Source organism: Pelophylax lessonae (assembly GCF_965119305.1).
Source record: "Pelophylax lessonae genome assembly, chromosome: 4".
NCBI classification, from domain to species: Eukaryota; Metazoa; Chordata; class Amphibia; order Anura; family Ranidae; genus Pelophylax; species Pelophylax lessonae.
Window position 1 is genome coordinate 629,429,905 of NC_138771.1, and position 22,319 is coordinate 629,452,223.

A 22,319-nucleotide genomic window follows, 5' to 3' on the forward strand; every position below is an offset into this window, starting at 1 on the left:
TGGATTGTTTCCACCCAAACCTTCGAGAGCCGAAGCAGCCTTCCCCCCACCCAAATGAGTGGGGGCGCCCCTTCACAGAGTGGTCTTGCAGGAAGACTTGGCTGATCTCTGGGCCCAGGGCTTTTTCTGTCCCTGCTCTCAATGCTTGGTTTCGGATCCAGATGGCTGAGGCCATCGCCACTGTCTGGAATTAAAAGCACTGGTAGTATGAATGCTCGGGATCTTAATAGAGGGAAACTTGCTCTTTCTTTTTACAGGTAGCAACGTACTCTTTCCCCTCGAGATCTTTTGGATATACTTATCCAGATCGTCACCAAAAAGTCGTTCTCCCTGAAAAGGGGAGCCAGACACTTTTTACATGGCAATTCTGCAGATCAGCTCTTTAACCAAAGGTTTCTGTGCATATGCACAAACCGTGACATTTGCCGTATGGAGTTCATAAGAACATCAACTACGAAACATAAAGTGTGAGGTAGATCTGACAGATCTTCCAAGGAACTGACACTCGCTTCATACAGACTTTTAAAGACTGACAAACCTCTACGGCCGCTACTGCTGGTTGTATTGTAGATCCTGCAAAAGCTAAGGAGGCTTTCAATAAAGATTCCAACCTTTTATCTGCTGGATCTTGAAAAACCTGGGCATTATCCACAGGACAGGTTAAACTCTTGTTAACCGAATAAATGGCAGCATCCATAGTGGGTATATTCCATTTCTTAGTAAACTTTTCCTCCATAGGATACAGTTGAGAAAACCTTTTAGGAGGAACAAAAATCAGGATGATCCCAATCATTATACATTAATTACTCCAAGAGCGGATGTATAGGAAATGCCCGTGGGCTATGAGGAGGACGCAATGAGCCTAGAGAGGAAAAAGAGACTTCAGTCGTCTCTAAGGTAGGAAATTTGTACCCAGACTGGACCATTTCAGTAAGAGACTGAATTAACAATCTCTGGGTTTGAGAGGCTGATAAAAACTCCTCTGACTCTGACTCCAGAAGAGGAAACCTCAGCTTGACCTTCCATAGGGTCATCGTCAGCTACTTCTTCCACATCCTCTGCCCAATCCTGAACTGATTCAGGGGGTGGTTCAGGTGAGGGGGATCTATCACGTTTCCTCCCTCCTTGAGGTGCTGCAATCATGCCAGTAATCTTACCCTCGAGGCTGGCCAATGCCGATGCCAAGTCTTCCTTAGTGATGTAGGTTGTGACAGAAGCACTTGTAGTAGCTACTATGCCTGGCAACTGTAATGGTTTAGACTGGCTAGTCGCCTCTGGCTCTTCAGGTGGAGTAGACACAAAGGAAGCACCGCTAGGACCTTCAAGGCCTGACGGTGGCATCACAGTGCCCCTTCCAACTGTGCCTCCCCCAGCCCTTTTTCGGGCAGACATTGCTTTATAACAAGAAAAACTTGAGATACTAACTTCAGTGTACTCAGGGATTGTGCCAAGCTTATCCAGCTTATCACACACAGCACTAATTACCCCAGATACAGGACCTGTTTGTGTGGGTAACATACACCCACAGTGACTCACGCAACCCAGCTGCTGCTGCCCTGTGTCCCTTTCAGCCTCTGACAGAGGCTAGCCCATTCGAAACAGTTCCTTATAAATCGAGCCTATTTATGCTTTATTGCGGATGCGCAGCATGCTATTTGGCGTCCCCGTGCACGCCAGCCATGTTCAAACACACCCTCCATGCAGAATACGCTTGTTTAAAAAGGCGAAGATTCACATGCGTGCGAAGGGGCCTTCGCCACAGTCACGCTATCGAGGGAGGGGGTGAACACGCGGGGGCTTATGCACCAAGGCGAAACAGCAACATGGGATGAGAGCAGTTTAGGCTGAATTTTGTTTGTCACAGCTGATACCTTTCAGGTGATCAGCCCAGGGTAAAAAACAGTGTGTCAACAATAAGCAAAGAAATAATGTTTAAACAAACTTTGCATCAATCCCACAACTGCACAAGCTCATATAATCACAATTGATACAATTGGCACATTTAAACCCAGAGGAAAGGCCAGAGCTTTTAACAAGATGTATTTTGCATAACTTAACATTCATAGTCTCATGCAGAGACCCACATGGCACTTGGTCCCTGTTATCTTTTAAAGGGAACGGTGCATAAAATATTTACATTTGTTGTATGTGTAAATATTTTAAGTTGGACTTACCAGTCCTGCCGCAGGATTCTGTTTTGAAACAGGAATTCAATCTTCATCCCTCACGGTGAGCTTTGTCTTGCCGACCTTCAAAGACTGGGCCCCCTTGTTTTAGAGAGGGCACGGCCTTGGACCGGTAGAGCACCCTGCACGGAGCGCCTTTGGGTTTTGGTATTACTAAGGGTCCAGATCCCAGGGTCCAGCACTTAAAAAGGACAACATTGCATGCAAAACCTCGTAACTGCTTCCCGAGGCTCAGGTACCATCTTTTTAGTCTACTGACTTTTTTAGATGGATATCATAGCTAACCACTTAGATTCAGTGATCTTTGATCAGGGTATGTAGCATAATCTTCTTTCTTCTTTTGAAGAAAATGTGGAGAGACTCTCCACCGTGACCATCACCTTTAGACACTGGCGAAATAACTGAGGTACTTCCTGTGTGGGAGGGGTTTTATAGGGGGACATCCTTTCTGATTGGTTGCCAGTGTCCTTCACCTGTAGGTGGCTATATAACCCATATGTTATAATTTATGGCTCTGTGTCTCGTAATGTAAGAAAAGAAAGAGACTTTACAATCACTTTAAAGTATTTGTCCAATCCAATTTTTTGTGTGCTTTGGAAATGACTGGATTTTGCTCTGTCATGCAGACAGCGCTATTACCAAACTGGGAGTGAGGTAAAGTTTACAACAGGAACAGAAATACAACATTTTTGAATTTAGAATCAAACTGCCACACTGAAATATTAGAATCCAAGGAAAGATTTTATTCCAAACATCAATTGGGTATAAAGTGCAGCTGCTGGTTTTTACCCACCATTACTGAGTACTTCTTGACAACATCCCACATTAATATTATACATTATTTCTCGTCAAGTCCGCATGGACAGTCCTCATACTTTCAGAAGCCATATTTGACCACTGAAACCATTTGGCTCTTATACACAATTGATATTTGAAATAAATCCCTTCTGTGGCACTTTGATTCTAGATTCAAAGTTTTATATTTCTGTTCCTGTTGGAGATTTTACCTCACTCAGTAAGTGAGGGCAAAATGTAGTCCTTTCCAACTCCATCCTTACTAGATTGAAATATTGTCTTCACATCCCAAGGCTATTTTAGCAGTTCTTCAGTGCAGGGAAGCTGCCCCCTCATCACCTCCATTACCCTGATGCCCCACAAGGACATTATCAGCACAATACACACTATATTACTAAATGTATCGGGACTTCTGCCTTTACACATACATGAACTTTAATGGCATCCCAGTCTTAGTCTGTAGGGTTCAATATTGAGTTGGCCCACCCTCTTGCTTTGGGCCAAATCATTTGGTGGAGGGGGGATTATGGTGTGGGGTTGTTTTTCAGGGGTTGGGCTTGGCCCCTTAGTTCCAGTGAAGGGAACTCTTAAGACATCAGCATACCAAGACATTTTGTACAATTTAATGCTCCCACCTTTGTGGGAACAGTTTGGGGATGGCCCTTCCTGTTCCAACATGACTGCGCACCAGTGCACAAAGCAAGGTTCATAAAGACATAGATGAGGTAGTTTGGGGTGGAGGACCTTGACTGGCCTGCACAGAGTCCTGACCTCAATCCGATAGAACACCTTTGGTATGAATTAGAGTGGAGGCTGCGAGTCAGGCCTTCTTGTCCAACATCAGTGCCTGACCTCACAAATGTGCTTCTGGAAGAATGGTCAAACCTTCCCATAGACGCCCTCCTAAACCTTGTGGACAGCCTCCCCAGAGGAGTTGAAGCTGTTATAGCTGTAAAGGAACTAAGACTGGTTCATGTGCGTGTAAAGGAAAGTGTCCCAATACTTTTGACAATATAGTGTATATTTTGAGTAATTTGACAGGGGTTCAATTTTTTTTTATAATTTATTGTTTATTTGTGTTTTTTTTCTGTTCTGTATAGGTATTTGTGTTGTGCTTTGTTTGTATGTATGAGAAAAAAAAAAAAAAAAACCACGTTAAACTCAATAAAAAGTATTTGATTGAAATAAAGGCATTTTTAATTCTATTTAAGTTCATGTTGCAGATTCCCCCCTCACTTATTGCCTGGTAAAATGTCCTCAGCAAGAGAGGGAGTGAGGCGGAAATAAAAACCTGACAAGGGTTCTATTTCTTCCCCATCCTATTCAAAACTAAAAAAAAAAAAAAAAAAATGTTTTGGCTGGACATACACTTTAACCACTTCTGGACCACAACGCATATATACTGCAGCAGGGCAGCCCTTTAGCACAAAATCCTGTACCTGTACGTTATTTCTTTCCTTGGGTAGGGGGCACGCATGCGCGCCGCCAGCGACCCGCTCTCTCTGTGATTGGACACAGCGGGAGTCAATCAGCGGGTCCGGCAGACCCAATGTCCGCTGGGACCTGCTGATCGATCCCGAGGCAGACAGAACAGCGATCTGCCTATGTAAACAAGGGGAGAGGCGAAGATGGAGATCTTGTGTTTATGGTAAGCAGGAACACTGATCTCTGTCTTCCCCCAGTCAAAGCACCTCACCCACAGTTAGAAAACACTCCCTGGGAACACATTTAACCCTTTAATTGCCCCTGCCCTGATGTTAACCCTTTCCATGCCAGTGTCATTAACACTGTGACAGTGCATGTTTTAGTACTGATCACTGTATTGGTGTCACTGGTCCCCAAACAGTGTAACGTAAGCCCTGTACACACGTACCTGATTGTCGGCCGTAAATATTCGGCCGCTGAATGATCGGCCGATTGTCGGCTTTTTAGTATGATGCTTCCGACAACCGACAGCGACTTTTCGGCCGAACAGAATCGGGTGTGCAGGCATTAAAATTTTTGTTGGCCGTCACCAGAACGGCCGATTGTTCGCCAGTCAGTACAGAATTTTAGTGTCTGATCTGTCTGCCGCAATGTCACAGTCCTGCTAAAAACCACTGATTACCACCACTACTAGAAAAAAAAAAATTCCATAAATCTATACTATAGTTTGTAGACGCGATCAATTTTGCACAAATCAATTCATATACGCTAATTGGAATTTTTTTTTACCAAAAATATGTAGCAAAATACATGTTGGCCTAAATTTATGGGGGGAAAAAATGATTTTTTACATTTTTTATTGGGTATGTTTTATAGCAGAAAGTAAAAAAATGTATATATTTTTTTAAATTGTTGTTATTTTTCTGTTTATAGTACAAAAGATAAAAACCGCAGAGGTGATCAAATACCACCAAAAGAAAGCTCTATTTGTGGCAAAGAAAGGACATCGATTTTATTGGGGTACAGCGTTGCACGACTTCGTAATTGTCAGGTAAAGTAACGCAGTGCCAAATCGCAAGAAATGTCCTGGTCATGAAGGGGGGGGGGGGGGGATGCTGAAGTGGTTAATCAAAGATTAATAAGAAAAGAATAGTAAGATTAATAAGAAAAGAATAGTGTGCTGTATTTGTACCTGCAACAACCAGCCTTGTAAATTGTTTGCTTTTCAGGTTCTCGCCTGCAGAAGAGGTAGAGATGACACAGCAATAACTTCTCTGATATAATCTGTCAATATTACGAATGCGCAGTGAGACGTCTTGAGTGAAATTGACCAAAGAGTAGCGACCATATTGGTATTTATTACTCCATTCTTGTATGAGTCTATCAGTACAGTAATGACTTTCTCTGTCTGCAATATACCAGGAGACCTTTGTAAGAGTCGATGAATCCTTGGAGTGATAACACGGGATGATGGCATCTTCCCCGGAAACAGCCATCACTTCATCCAGCTGAGTGATATAATCTGTATACAGACAAATAAAATGGGTTAGAGTGTATGTACAGTATATGTATGTATAGGATGGATGTATAGGGGTCTGTACAGAGAGGAATACATTGTTGTAGAGAGCAGAGTCTATCCAGGGATTCTTGAATGATTATGGACTCTGAGTCCTGGGATTGGTACCTGGGGATGAGAGCAGCCAGATCCACCTTCCCCTCATCCAATCCCAGGAGAGAAGCCCGGAGGTGGACACATCTATGGTGACAGGGAAAATCTATTCACTTTCATGAAATATCTGTCCTAAAAGAGGGAGCACGCTTAACATTTTGGTGGCCTATTTGTTGAAATGTTGAATTTTTCAATGGGTCAAATGCCTGTTTTCCCAATTGCAACGGTTCCTGTGGTGATGTACAAGCTGACAGAAGAAACCACGCAGTGCGGTGGAAGAATAGATATAACAGGTATGTTATACACTAGGAAGTGTGGAATACATGCAGCAACCATGGGGGAAGCAAAGTGGTAGTATTTCAGCAAATGGGCCACTGGAAAGATAAGTGTAAATAGATAGATAGATAGATAGATAGATAGATAGATAGATAGATAGATAGATAGATAGATAGATAGATAGATAGATAGATAGATAGATAGATAGATAGATAGATAGACAGACATATATGTAGCCACCCTGTCCTACACAGGAGCTACTAGCCAAATTTAGTTCTGCTGGGTGGTAAACAAAGTAACTGATTTATAGTTTAGTTGTTCATTTGTTTTCCCCCTAAATTTAGAGCAGCTGTGGTTTCTCTCTTCTGCCAGTAGATGTCACTGCTACCTCTGGTATTAGTATAAGAAGCTACAGTAGGACTGATATATTAAAGCGGAGTTCCACCCAAAAGTGGAACTTCCGCTATAAGGATTTCTTACCCCCTGACGTGTCACATTTGGCATGTCATTTTTTTTTTTTTGGGGGGGGGGGGGGGGACCAGTATCTAGTTTTGACAGGTACCCACTGCCACTTCCGCTCGGGCCACCAAGGTAGCTTGAGTAGAAGTTCTCCTCTCCCCCTCCCTCCCTGCAATTTATTGGGACACATCACAGGTCCCAGATGATTGCCCGGCCATTCAGGATGTGCAGTGCGACTCACACATGCGCAGTGTGGACCCGGCTGTGAAGCCACGTGCTGTCACAGCTGGGTGCCCACACAAGTGATGCTGGTGCAGGAGAGAACTAAGGCTTCCCCCGGCCGCATCGCTGGACCGTGGGACAGGCAAGTGTGTGTTTATTGAAAGTCAGCAGATACACTTTTTGTAGCTGCTGACTTCTAATAAACACAGAAATGGCTGAAACTCCGTTTTAATATTCATGCTTCCTCTAGCCAACCAATAGCAGTTTCCTGGCCACTGTTGTGCTGGGGGGAGTTAATGTGATAGCGTATGTGATATAATATGATAGTTCACCCTCAATATGAAATCAAAACAAAAATATATATATATATATCCTTACAGATGTACATTTGGACAATTCAGATGTGAATAAACAAGCATATATAAATGTGTGTTATTCAGTAATTAAACAGAAAGATTAAAAAAGTGAATGAAGCAAAAAAGCTAATTTGTATATAATGTCTGTACAGATGGATAAATATCCCGGTGAACAGTCCAAAATCAAGATGGAAAATCCCAAATTATAAGAAGCCACCCTTTAAAGTGTGAGACAAAGAGCATTCAGTGCAGCAGGAATATAGGGGGCCAAGAAATCACACCACCCGCATGTAAGGTAAACTCCTTACCAGAGACACTGATCCCACAAAGAGATCATGAAATGCCGTGCTGTCCCACAGCATCAAATGTTCAGACATATCACTCCATCTAGGTACGATCCTGTGTAAATGTGCTCAGCATAGAGAAGTAAGGAGGGAACACTATAGTGCAGTATTTTAAAAATAATTGAAATTTTAATAAGGTAATGTACTTACAATAAGTAGACAAACACAGGTGTGTAACAATACATAAGCACTGCTGGATTCCAACCAGCATACGTGATGACGTCATGTGTTCCACCCCACCTAATGTGTTTCATTGTAAACAGCGTCTTCAGAGGATAGAGCCACAGTTAGCTGCTCTGTCACTAGGTGGCTCGGTTCTAGAATAGTGTCTAGTTACAGAAAATAGTGTCATCAGTGCTAGGCCCCTTTTAGTTAGAGCCCTCCTGTAGTGATGTCATGGGTCAGTCAGTACCCCCATATAAGCCAGGCTGGAAGGAGCCCTAGTGCAGTTGGGGCATGACAGCCAAATTCCTCACACTTATGGAAATGTAGCCAGCAAGTGGAGGCCCTGGACAGGGCTGGAAGCTGGAGAGAGGTAAACCTGCAACCAGGAGAGTTGGCTGTGGACTTCCTGACCCTTATGGAGGTAGGATGGGATTTAAAGGGCCTTTTAGGCCAGGTCATGAAGCTATCCCCTTAGAGGGTACAAGGATAGGTGTACCTATGGAGGAGACAACTGCAGAGATCCTATTCCTGTTAGTACTAATGACCCCGTATGAAGAAAGAGACTGTCAGAGGGAAGATGGCTTTCTTGCTGCATGTGCTTTCACCTGTGACTACTGCAGACTGTCCAATAAATGTAATTGACAATTTACTGTCAAGTGACCCCAGGTAGTATGTCAGTGTGATGTGTTTGTGCCATTAGTAAAGTGCAGCAACCCAATTTCTGTTTTCTCATTCCTATGGGGATATGAAGGTCAATGACCAGGAATATCAGGAGGAGGCCTCTGGCCATGGACTGAGCACAAGATGGCTGAGGGTACAGCCTCAGCAGGAGAGTCCCTGTTCTAACAAGGAGAGAAGCAGGGAAGGGACTTGTGCTCTTGGCGTCAACATCTAGTCAATCGCAAGCCCATACTTCTCTCCGTAGAGATTTTTTTGGTGTGAGCAATAAACTTTTATACCCTAAAGGGACCGGCTCCCATCTGTTCACCTGTCCCACTATGCCTAAGGGATCGATCCCTGAAGTAAATGTCAGTCCACTCTGTCTCCAGGGGGTACCACTACACTCCTGAGCTTCAGGGGTGTGAGATAGATAGATAGATAGATAGATAGATAGATAGATAGATAGATAGATAGATAGATAGATAGATAGATAGATAGATAGATAGATAGATAGATAGATAGATAGATAGATAGATAGATAGATAGATAGATAGATAGATAGATAGATAGATAGATAGATAGATAGATAGATAGATAGATAAATTTACCTGGAAACTGCAGAAGAGTGCCGTGACTACTATACTTGAATATGTAATCACCATGTCTAATATCGTTTAGTAGGCAGCAAAATCTAGGCCCATCTGTTGGTTCCAATCCTGTAATTTTGATAGATTCCGTCCAATTTCTGTTGGGATCCTTCTCTCTGTAGAGTCTTCCCTCATATTTCTCTGTAACATTTCCAGAAGATGAAATGATTGTGTCCTGAGCAGATACGCAATATTCTTCATGTGTCTCCCTCCATATGACCCGTACAAATTCATCTGGTCTCCCAGGGTCGGAGTATGAACATGGAATGGTAACAGAACCTCCAGACTGCGCTGTACGAGTTTTCCCCTGATAAACACAACTGGGAGATCCTGTGATCCCTAAAATGCACAGATAAGGGGAGATTTAATATTACTACTTTGAAAAGTTTTTTCCAGTGATTTCTTAGACATCCTAGAAGAGATAAGCTTGATATAAATGATCTTATTAATGTAAATGTCAAAAATCCTACACAGGGGGAAGTTATGTTTACTCACTAAATACTCAGGATTTACTACCTGCTTCCAATACTACACAATGACTGTTTTATTTTTCCTTCTTCAGGGATAAAACTACAGATCATGTGATCCCATAGCAACATTTTAATGTGACCCTCCCTGGAAAGCTGGCAGAGCCCGTTGTCATGGATCTTAACAAAAAGGACCAGCGTGCATCAGGGCCGTAGATTTTGTTTTCTGGGGGGGGGGTTCAGTGTCAGGTAAAAGTCTTTTGAAATAAAATAAATGACACCAAATTCTCAAAGACTAGGAAAAGGGAAAGCTATTTGTGTTGCCCACAGTAATCAATCAGTCTGTTTTCTAAGGTTCTCATGTCATTTTAATCTGATTGGTTGTCATTGGCAAGAACAACAAGTTTTTCCTTCCTCCGGGTTTTATGAATGTGGCCCAGTACAGAAAGCATAAAGCATGAGGATATTACTGCAGTATGTGTAAACAGGGCCTAAAACTTGATAATATCAAAGCCATGCTTACCTTACCTGAGCATTGCAAAGACCACTATAATGTGGAAGGCAGCGCACTCACAGCTTTTTATAACACATTCAGAATAAAGCCTCCTTCACGTGGCTGTTTAGATACAGTCACAGGATTCCAGCAGCAAGAATCAGTGGATTCCAGTATATGAAATGCATAGTTGCCAACATTTAAAAAACATTTCCAGGGACACTTTGCAGCACAGCTATCAATTACCACACCCACTTCCCTGAAGCTCCGCCTACTCTGCATAATTAATCTCGCCTACTTATCAGATTATAGAGTCTACTCAATATAGAGAGAATTACAGGAAATTAAAAAGGGAATTTCAAACTTAAGGCCAAAGTAGCAGAGTTGGAATAATTCTCCCATTCAGCTGCACTACTTCTCCGTAACATTTATGGGCAGCCTGATTAATAGGCGCTTCCAGGGACAATATAAATTACCTGGGACAGGGTTCTATTTCCAGGGACTGTCCCAGGAAAAAAGGGACAGTTGGCAAGTATGGAAATGACCGCAGCATGCAAAATAACACCAAGCTGACAGTGGCTGAAGCTGTTCTCATGTAGCCACGCACACAGCGAGTATCTGTAGATGTCTGAGCCTGGACACAGCTGATAAAAACACTGCACTTGTTGCGGCTGTGTGCATGAACCCTTAGACCCTTAGAGAAGTGATACTGTGCAGAGTCCTTACATACAGAATAAGAACAGATACTGCGAATTACACCCAGCATACATGACCAATGTAGAATAGATGTCCCCAACCTGGTACCCCTGCATGAACAGCCAAACTCCACCCCCACCCCATGCAAACCTTCCCATACTACCTCAATGAATGAGACCACACCGTAAGTGGAGTAAATTGGCCATAGCAGCCTTTTTATTAACCATTTAAACATAAATTAACACAAAGGAGAAAAACATTCCTTAAAACAGAAACAGATCAGTCGCTAAGCCTGTTGGTCTTTGAGGCACCCCCCAAAAAGTTCCAATCCTGCACTGCGGGACCTTTACCCCAATAGGCCTCCAGCTGCGACACCGGCTCGGAGACAACCCACTCCCTGCAGTGCCACCATTTTAAATTCCATTTAAACTGACATTAAGTGGAATGCACCATAGGGACACATACCAACGATGGGTCCCAAAACCATACCCTTATCCTAAAATGTTCACCTCCCCCGCCAGCAAAGACCAACAAAAACACCAAGCTGCCATGACAAGCATAAAAAACTACCACATAAAGAACAGAGCGAAAACAAAACATAACTGAGCAATCAATAACGACTAAAAGAAAACACAGGGAGGGTGGGTGGGAAGCTTCTTCTTCTTCGTCCGTTGATCTCCTTCTGACCGCCAAATTAGAGACCACCCCTCCTAAACTGTAACATAAAACACCACCCAGACATACCTCCACCAATCCCTGAGCCCCCCAGGACATAAAATAATTTTTAACTCCTACCTACACTGTCTCCCCTCTTCACCTGGTCATGTCTGCCCTACGCTATTTTTATTTTTTTTTCGCTTCGGGCCTTGCTTGACCAGTGTAGAATAGATGTCCCCAACCTGGTACCCCTGCATGAACGGCCAAACTCCACCCCCACCCCATGCAAACCTTCCTATACTACCTCAATGAATGAGACCACACCGTAAGTGGAGTAAATTGGCCATAGCAGCCTTTTTATTAATCATTTAAACTTCAATTAACATAAAAGAGAAAAACATTCCTTAAAACAGAAACAGATCAGTCGCTAAGCCTGCTGGTCTTTGAGACACCCCCCAAAAACTTCCAATCCTGCACTGCGGGACCTTTACCCCAATAGGCCTTCAGCGCGACACTGGCTCGGAGACAACCCACTCCCCGCAGTGCCACCATTTTAAATTCCATTTAAACTGACATTAAGTGGAATGCACCATAGGGACACATACCAACGATGGGTCCCAAAACCATATCCTTATCCTAAAATGTTCACCTCCCCCCCCTCCAGCAAAGACCAACAAAAACGCCACAGCACGCCAAGGGTAAAACCTTACCCTTGAGTGGCCCTCCACACCCTCAATGCTTGCTGTATCCCATCCTGCAAACCAAGGGACCACAAATCCGTCCCCTCGGCATTGAGGTGAACGCCGGCACCCCGCAGATACCGCCAGGTATCCACCTCCAACTCCAAGTGGCGAACCACAAACCCCCCATTCCGACAAACAAATTTACCCACCTCCTTATTCAACTTAATCCGAGCTTTATTGAGTCGCTCAACCGACCTGGCCATCCGCCAGGAAGTGCGGGCCACCATATCGGACCAAACAATGAGCAACTCCGGAAAAGCCGCGCGGAGCCGAAGGAAGTCAAATTTGATGTCTCTAATCAAGTCCCGCGTGGACCTAACTCCCAAATCATTGCCCCATGCAGCACCAGAATATCCGGATGCCTATCCACCCGGGAGAAACAATGTACTTCCGGTATCACCCTGCCCCACGTCATACCTGTCACCCCCAGCCACCGGACACATGCATCCCGGTGAGAGAAACCCAGCTGTCTACCATTAGGACGAACGTCTGCTCGCCGGGCACCCCAAAACACATAGGAGTGTCCCAGAATCCAGACGAGGCAAGGCTCCAAACCTGAAAGAAAAAGGAACAAGACACTACCAAATAACAAACTATCATAGCAGGAACACAGAGACGACACCCACAAACACACCCTTCCCGCTAATCCAACAACAGATGTGGACGAACATACAGTAGAAACCTCCTAGAGTCCCACCTCCCGATACGTTTGACCGCTGCCTCATTCAACCCCCATTGAGCGGCCTCCGTGGCCGCCCCAATGCGGAAGGAGTGCGAGGCATACCTGCTTGCATCCAAACCCAATGCGCCCACACATTTCCGAAACACGGAAATTAATTTAAACCGCGATAAAGAAGACCCGTCTGCGTGTATCAAAAAGGACCCAGCCACCGGCGGGCGCAATGCCAGAAATGCCCTGACCGTGCCCACCGGGCACAGCGGCGACGCCGGTACAGCAAACAACCGGACCCGGACACCCTTACCAGCCTGGTCCGTTTTAGACCTGCGGAGAAGGACACTAACCCCATCCTCCCCGCAAAAAACATCCTGTGCCAATATGCCCCCCGAAACTGCTTTGGAGGGGCTGACCAGTTCCCCGATCCGGAAGGCTCAGAAAAAAGCGAGAGAGAACGCTGCTTTAAACAAGGAAGCCTTGTAAGTGGAGGCGCAGTGCACCCCCAACGTAGTATAAACGTCATGCAATAAGGCCAATGTCACCGGGCGCCTGGCATCCCTGCGCCGGTGCGACCTGCTGTACCCCTTCAACGCTTGGCGAACCAAAAAACCCTTCGTAAAGTCGTAACAACCCAGTAACTTAAACAAAAAGGCCAAGCCGGACAATTTTCGCGATATGGCTGAAGCCGACGCGGCCCTCTCGAAATGGTTAGAAATAAAGTAAAGTACCACCAACCTAACTTCCGGAGCCATAGGATCCACCTCAGCCACCCGCAGCACCTCCAGCCATTCCAACCACACCTTGTAATATGCTGACCATGTGGACTCACTCACCGACCGCCGGATCCATCCAGCGATGACCCCAAGGCAATCCACCATAGCCAGTCGGGACACGGGACCCCGCGTTGCTCCGCTGCCAACTACCAGAATCTGTCCCACTGAAATCGAGACAAGGCGTCAGCGACATCGTTATGCACCCCTGGTATATGCACAGCATAAAGGAAAACATTTAACTGAAGACAACACAAAACCATGTACCTAAGAAGCCGCACCACCGGCTGCGAGGAAGCCGACGTGCGGTTGATAACCTGGACCACCCCAAGATTGTCGCAATGCAGTCGAACCTTCAAATTCCTGAAGTCCTCACCCCAAATCTCCAGGGCCACAACCACCGGGAACAGCTCTAATAGCACCAAATTGTGAACAAAACCCGCCTCCTGCCACTCGCCCGGCCATGGAGACGCACTCCAAGAACCCCGGTGAAAAGCCCCGTACCCAGCAGAGCCGGCCGCATCCATGAAAAGCTCCAGGTCAAAATTGCTGACCGGCCCAGCCATCCATAAGGACCGCCCATTATAGAAGTCCAGAAAGCCGTGCCACAGCCGCAGGTCATCCCTATGTTCCCTATTGAGCCGAACAAAGTGAGTGGGCGATTTTGCCCCGGAAGTGGCTGCCGACAGCCGTCGGCAGAAGACCCGACCCATGGGCATGATGCTGCAAGCAAAATGTAACTTCCCCAGCAACGACTGTAAGCTGCGCAGCTGAATCTTGCGCAAGCCCAGCACCCCTTTGATTTCCGCTCTCAAGGCCAACAGCTTGTCCTCGGGCAAACAACACTCAATGGCTTCAGAATCCACTACAATTCCCAGGAAGCTAAGCATAGTCGCCGGGCCCTCCGTCTTATCCGGGGCCAAAGGAATCCCGAAATGCCCTGCGACATGCTGCAAAGTGGCGAGAAGAACAGCACACACGTTGGAAGAGGGTGGACCCACATAAAGAAAATCATCCAAATAATGGATGACGGAATTCACCCCAGAGACGTCCTGCACCACCCACTCAACGAAGGAGCTAAACGCCTCAAACAATGCGCAGGATATGGAGTAGCCCATGGGAAGGCAGCGATCCACATAATACGCCCCCTGCCACCAGCAACCTAACAAGCGAAAACTGTCCGGGTGAACCGGAAGCAATCGGAACGTGGCCTCGATGTCAGATTTAGCCATCATAGCCCCACGCCCGTAGTGGCGCACCCAAGCCACCGCAGCATCGAACGACGTATAAGACATCGCGCAGGCCTCTGGATCAATCGCGTCATTCACCGACCCACCCTTTGGGAAGGAAAGGTGGTGGATAAGGCGAAACTTGTTGGGCTCCTTCTTAGGCACCGCTCCCAATGGTGAAACCACCAAATCCGGCAGGGGCAAAGAAGGAAACGGGCCCGCCATACGACCGAGCGCCACCTCCTTGTGCAATTATTCCGACACCACCGACGTGTGTCGAAATGCCGAACGCAAATTTCTTGCCAATGGCGGAACGGAGGCCATGGAACAAGGGATACGAAAACCCACTGAGAAACCCTCCTCCAACAACCGGGCGGCCGCAGCCTTTCCACCCTCACCGGCGTCATCCCCTTTGTGCGCAGACTCCCCGGAATGTCCTTTACCGGACTTGAAACAGCGGGACAAAGGATGGGAACCTCCGCAACTGGAGCATTCGTGTTTGAAGCGGCAGGTCCTCCCAAATTTACAAGATCCCTCATTAAATTGCCAGCAGAAACCCCGCCTCTTCGCGGCCAGCTGTCCAGGGGTAGAAGAACCGCCCCCTGGAAAAGACTGATTCGGAGCCCTCGCCGAGGACATAAGCCTCATCAAGAGGCTGATCAAACTTTCCACCTCTGCCATGGCAAGTCCAGAGCAGGGCAAAGAGTCTCACCAGGTAAGCAAGCACCGAACAACCGGGAGGGTGGGTGGTAAGCTTCTTCTTCTTCGTCCGTTGATCTCCTTCTGACCGCCAAATTAGAGACCACCCCTCCTAAACTGTAACATAAAACCCCACCCAGACATACCTCCACCAATCCCTGAGCCCCCCCGGACATAACATAATTTTTTAACTCCTACTACCCTGTCTCCCCTCTTCACCTGGTCATGTCTGCCCTACGCTATTTTTTTTTTTCGCTTCGGGCCTTGCTGGACCAGAGAACTTGTACTGTGCAGAGTCCATACATACAGAATAAGAACAGATACTAAGAATTACACCCAGCATACAGGACAAGAGAAGTGATACTGTGCAGAGTCCATACATACAGAATAAGAACAGATACTAAGAATTACACCCAGCATACAGGACAAGAGAAGTGATACTGTGCAGAGTCCATACATACAGAATAAGAACAGATACTAAGAATTACACCCAGTGGCGTACCAATAAGGGGGGGGGGGGGCGGGTGCTGCGTATGTAGCATGACAGAGTGAAGGCAGTTTCATTCCGGGACGAAACAGTGTCCCAGAATGAAACGCACACTGCCTGCTTCCTCAACTGGTTGCTATCTGACTGCCGCTTGGCGTCTAGCAACCAGTGACGTCAGGCATACACAGGAATGCCCCAGCATTCACAGCAGAGGAGGGTTTAACTTCCTCCCCCTCTGCGCCAGGAACGTAACGTAGCTCCACCCACCTCCTCCTTGCTGCAGCCTGCAGGTAAGTGTCCACTGTAATGTAAGTGTAATGTCCTCTGGCCGCAACTGGCTCTGCAAGCCGAGTTCTTCTTCCTGTCCCTGATAAAAATCACTGCCCTGGGTGTCCGACTGAGGGGATCTCAGAGAGAGAAAGGACACCAGTCTGGGCACTACCATCGGGGGGGGGGGGGGGGGGGTGCTGTGTGGTGATCTGCCTAATGGATTCTTCCAGGCTGAAAAGATCAATTCCTCTTTATGCAGCTGTCTCACCGCCCCTAATATACAACTTCCTTTGCTGGCCCCCCAGTGCTATCCAGCACCCCCCCAGTGCTCTTTAGCCCCCCTCCTCCCAGTTCTCTTCAGCTCTCCACAGTGCTTTGCAGCTCCCCCCAATGCTCCCTGGCTCCCCCAGTGCTCTCCACCCCTTGTGCACCCTGCCCCCCTCAGTGATCTCCAGTTTCCCCAGTGCTCTCCACCCCCTGTGCACCCTATCCCCCCTCAGTGATCTCCAGTTCCCCCAGTGCTCTCCACCCCCCCTGTGGACCCTGCCCCCCTCAGTGATCTCCAGTTTCCCCAGTGCTCTCCACCCCCTGTGCACCCTGCCCCCCCTCAGTGATCCCCAGTTCCCCCAGTGCTCTCCACCCCCCCCTGTGCACCCTGCCCCCCCTCAGTGATCTCCAGTCCCCCCAGTGCTCTCCACCCCCCCTGTGCACCCTGGCACCCCCCAGTGCTCTCCACCCCCTGTGCACCCTGGCTCCCCCCCCTCAGTGATCTACAGTCCCTTGTGCGCCATGGCTACCCCCTCAGGGATCTCCAGTCCCCCCCCAGTGCTCTCCACCCCCCTGTGCACCCTGGCTCCCCCTCAGTGATCTCCAGTTCCCCCAGTGCTCTCCACCCCCCTGTGCACCCTGGCTCCCCCTCAGTGATCTCCAGTTCCCCCAGTGCTCTCCATCCCCCTGTGCACCCTGGCACCCCCCCTCAGTGATCTCCAGTTCCCCCAGTGCTCTCCACCCCCCTTTGCACCCTGCCCCCCCCTCAGTGATCTCCAGTTCCTCCCTCCCAGTGCTCTCCACCCCCCCTGTGCATCGCGGCTCCCCCCCTCAGGGATCTCCAGTCCCCCCCAGTGCTCTCCACCCCCCTGTGCACCCTGCCCCCCCCCCCCTCAGTGATCTCCAGTCCCCCCCTCCCAGTGCTCTTCCCCCCACCTGCTCTCCAGCACCCCCCCTCCACCCCCCAGTGCTCTCCACCCCTCACACTTTCCAACATCCCTGCAATGCTTTCCACCCCCCCCTTTAATTCTCTCCAGTGCTCTGCTTCCTCTGTGCTCTCTGGCCCCCCTAGTGCTCTTCTATCTTCTATCATGTCATCAGTCTCTGCCCACCTCCTGTATCATGTCTGCAGTCTCTGCCCACCTCCTGTATCATGTCTGCAATCTCTGACCATCTCTTGTATCATGTCCGCAGTCTCTGACTATCTTTTGTATCATGTCCGCAGTCTCTGACCATCTCTTGTATCATGTCCGCAGTCTCTGACCATCTCTTGTATCATGTCCGCAGTCTCTGACCATCTCTTGTATCATGTCTGCAGTCTCTGCCCACCTCCTGTATCATGTCTGCAATCTCTGACCATCTCTTGTATCTTGTCCGCAGTCTCTGACTATCTTTTGTATCATGTCCGCAGTCTCTGACCATCTCTTGTATCATGTCCGCAGTCTCTGACCATCTCTTGTATCATGTCCGCAGTCTCTGACCATCTCTTGTATCATGTCCGCAGTCTCTGACCATCTCTTGTATCATGTCTGTATCATCTCTTATATCATGTCCGCAGTCTCTGACTATCTCTTGTATCATGTCCGCAGTCTCTGACCATCTCTTGTATCATGTCCGCAGTCTCTGACCATCTCTTGTATCATGTCCGCAGTCTCTGACCATCTCTTGTATCATGTCTGCAGTCTCTGACCATCTCTTGTATCATGTCCGCAGTCTCTGACCATCTCTTGTATCATGTCCGCAGTCTCTGACCATCTCTTGTATCATGTCTGCATGTCTGCAGTCTCTGTACCATGTCTGCAGTCTCTGCCCACCTCCTGTATCATGTCTGCAGTCTCTGACCATCTCTTGTATGATGTCCGCAGTCTCTGACCATCTCTTGTATCATGTCTGCAGTCTCTGACCATCTCTTGTATCATGTCTGCAGTCTCTGATTATCTCCTGTACCATGTCTGCAGTCTCTGCCCACCTCCTGTATCATGTCTGCAGTCTCTGACCATCTCTTGTATGATGTCCGCAGTCTCTGACCATCTCTTGCATCATGTCTGCAGTCTCTGATCATCTCTTGTATGATGTCCGCAGTCTCTGACCATCTCTTGTATCATGTCCGCAGTCTCTGACCATCTCTTGTATCATGTCCGCAGTCTCTGACCATCTCTTGTATCATGTCTGCAGTCTCTGCCCACCTCCTGTATCATGTCTGCAATCTCTGACCATCTCTTGTATCATGTCCGCAGTCTCTGACTATCTTTTGTATCATGTCCGCAGTCTCTGACCATCTCTTGTATCATGTCCGCAGTCTCTGACCATCTCTTGTATCATGTCCGCAGTCTCTGACCATCTCTTGTATCATGTCTGTATCATCTCTTGTATCATGTCCGCAGTCTCTGACTATCTCTTGTATCATGTCCGCAGTCTCTGACCATCTCTTGTATCATGTCTGCAGTCTCTGACCATCTCTTGTATCATGTCTGCAGTCTCTGACCATCGCTTGTATCATGTCCGCAGTCTCTGACCATCTCTTGTATCATGTCTGCATGTCTGCAGTCTCTGTACCATGTCTGCAGTCTCTGCCCACCTCCTGTATCATGTCTGCAGTCTCTGACCATCTCTTGTATCATGTCTGCAGTCTCTGACCATCTCTTGTATCATGTCTGCAGTCTCTGACCATCTCCTGTACCATGTCTGCAAGGGGGGGGGGCAGACTGCAAGGGGCACTGTGATGGGGGGCTGTGAAATATGTGCAATAAATACTCTTGAAAACATTAGAAATTTTTGTGGGTGTTTTTACATTTTAAGGTTGGGGGGGTACCAGATATAGGATCCGCCCGGGTGCCAAATGCTCTAGGTACGCCACTGATTACACCCAGCATACAGGACAAGAGAAGTGATAATGTGCAGAGTCCATACATACAGGATAAGAACAGATACCGGGAATTACACCCAGTATACAGGACAAGAGAAGTGGTACTGTGCAGAGGGTGTGGCTGCTTGTGGAGCAGCTGTAGTCTGTGTGGTGCTGAGCTCCTCTGATGTCTGGTACAAGCCCAGGGTTGGGCTCCCCTGGGCTGGGATCTCTCCCAGGAGAGTCCTAGGCTTTTCGGCCTACACAAGGACTGTCATGTGAAGCTGTGGCTGGTGGTGAAGTTGGAGGATGGAGTGCTGGGAATGGAAAGCAATCTGCAGAGACTGTAAGTAGACGTGGAAATGTTTGTGAAGGAAAGTCCAGTATGAAAAGTACCAATAATACAGATATGAGGAAGCTTGTTCAGCAGTGTGATACTGTTGCTCAGCAAACCCTGAGTTCTGGAAGTCAGCCATTGCAATCATTGCATGCCCAGCAGAGTACGGCTCAATCATTGCATGCCCAGCAGAGTACGGCTCAATCATTGCATGCCCAGCAGAGCACGGCTCAATCATTGCATGCCCAGCAGAGCACGGCTCAATCATTGCATGCCCAGCAGACCACGGCTCAATCATTGCATGCCCAGCAGAGCACGGCTCAATCATTGCATGCCGAGCAGAGCACAGCTCAGTCAGTTCAGAGTGCAGCTCAGCAAAGGAATAATGTCACTCAGCACAGTCCAAGCTCTGGAAGCATGGTTCAATGTAGCCAGCCATTGAAGTCACAGCAAGCCCAGCACAGTGAAGCGAATCCAGCTCAGAGTGAAGCAGAGACATTGGTTGCTCCCAGCACTCCTCGCAAATATACGAGGACTTCTCTGGAACAAAAGACCATTACAGAAAACTTACAGCAGTGCATAATGGTGGGCAGCAGCCAGGAACGTTCATCACGCTCCAAACTGCAGCTGAATAAAGGTGAGGGTGGTAATAATTCTCCACAAACTGCTCAAGTGAAATATTCTACACCCGGAGGAGACCCTCGGCCCAGTACTAGTGATGGAAAGGTGGATCAGGAGTTCAAGCGTCCTGCAGACATGAAGCAGAAGGGGTTAAAGTCAGAACCTGCGCTGCACCTGGCTGATAAGATTCCTTTCCTGGTAAAGAGAATGGAGGCTCTGAGGAAGACCAAGGTAAAAATCCAGAAGCAGATTGAAGCTGTCTATAGACTCAAAGCTGCCAACCCCAAGAGGGAAATCATGTATGACAGCAAACTAAACTCCCTTGGCATTGAACTGGCCGGTGTATCAAAGGACATTGATGCTGTTCTGGAAGACATGGGACCAGTGGGGGAGGTGTACAGGAATCGTGACCGATTTGAGGCAGGACTGAGTGGAAGGACTGAGTTTTCTTCACAGTCAGACTCTGGGGATCTGGTCCAAAGCTCCTTGCCACCAAAGGTGTCTCCTGAAGGGAAGACTCTGGGACCTCTGGAGGACATTGGGGTGCAACACCAGGTTGGAGCGGATTTTCCTGCTGGACCTCCAGCTCTGGGGGATGGTGAGAATGTCAGTGTAACCCAGCAGATATTCACTGTACAGGAGACTCAGAGAAGTGACATGGTGGACTCCCAGCATATGGACTGTGAGAACAGTGCTGCCGCTACCACTAATATTCATTGTGGGAGCAATGCTGGGGAGACTGGTGTTCATGATGGGGGTAACACTGGGCTAGCTGTTCATGATGGGGGTAACACTGGGCTAGCTGTTCATGATGGGGGTAACACTGGGCTAGCTGTTCATGATGGGGGTAACACTGGGCTAACTGGTCATGATGCTGCTAGTGATGATGTGATGTGCAATGCTGGTGTCACTAATATTGATGTGAATAATACTGATGTCACTAATACTAATGCCAGTATATCTGAATGGGGTCAGCAACAGTCAGAGAGTGCTGAGAATGTGGCGATGGAGGAGTCAGTTCAGAATAACCCCCAAGGCTCCCCCCCTTTGGTTGGTCCACCGCCTGCTCCACAGGGCAATGCTGGTCCATCTGGTCAGGTCCCTCCTCGGAATGCCTGGAGCCGTGGGGCCCCTTCTTTTTCCACCGGTAACAGTTATTCTGGTCAGGCATTCAAGAGGAGGAATGTGGTCAGATTTAAGCATAGGGGTTCCAGAGAGGATCTCCCCGATAGGAGGTTTGTAGTAAGGGAGTTGCTGTGTCAGCAGATGGGGTTTGTGCCTGCAGACATACTGGCAGTCATCAACCTCCCCGATAGACAAGGTTATGATGTCAGCTTTAAGCTCATGTCTGACTTGGACAGATTCTGGGCCGGCTTCACCCAGTTTCGGGACAAAGAAGGTTGGAGGAATTTCATCTTCATTCCCATCTCCAAGCCTGACACAGCCAATGTAAATATCATTTTCTGGAATGAGTCCGTACCCACCCAGGATATTGTCATCTGGCTTAGGAGACATTGTGAAATGGTTTCTGGTTTGACAAAAACTAAAGACAGTGACGGGATCTGGACTGGTGGTTGGAGGGTTCTGGTTAAGTTGAGGCAAACTAACAATGTTACCCATCACCTGCCAAACTCCTTTTTCATTGGGCGGGAGAGAGGAGTTTGTTTCTATGCTGGTCAGCCCAGGTTATGTTTTAAATGCGGTAAATCTGGCCATGTGGCGAGCGTCTGTACAATCCAAAAGTGTAATCTTTGTGGAGAGGTTGGCCATATCAGCTCTTCCTGTGAGAATGTTAAGTGCAATCTATGTGGAAGGTTTGGCCATTTCCACAGAGATTGCCCGGAGGCCTTCCATAACA

The 22,319-nt window shown here is 47.6% G+C and overlaps 1 protein-coding gene across 1 annotated transcript in view; it reads right to left on the reverse strand.

The window, feature by feature from the left end:
- LOC309552858 (uncharacterized protein) overlaps positions 1-22,319 on the reverse strand; it is a gene marked incomplete at its 3' end in the record, with an annotated part of 147,482 nt that overhangs the window by 79,235 nt on the left and 45,928 nt on the right. Inside the window, exons 2-3 of the mRNA XM_082253769.1 lie at positions 9,166-9,543; positions 5,599-5,928 (exon numbers count right to left, since the gene is read on the reverse strand). Of these exons, the coding sequence (XP_082109895.1) occupies positions 5,599-5,928; positions 9,166-9,543 (708 nt within the window). The remainder of the gene's footprint in view (positions 1-5,598; positions 5,929-9,165; positions 9,544-22,319) is intronic.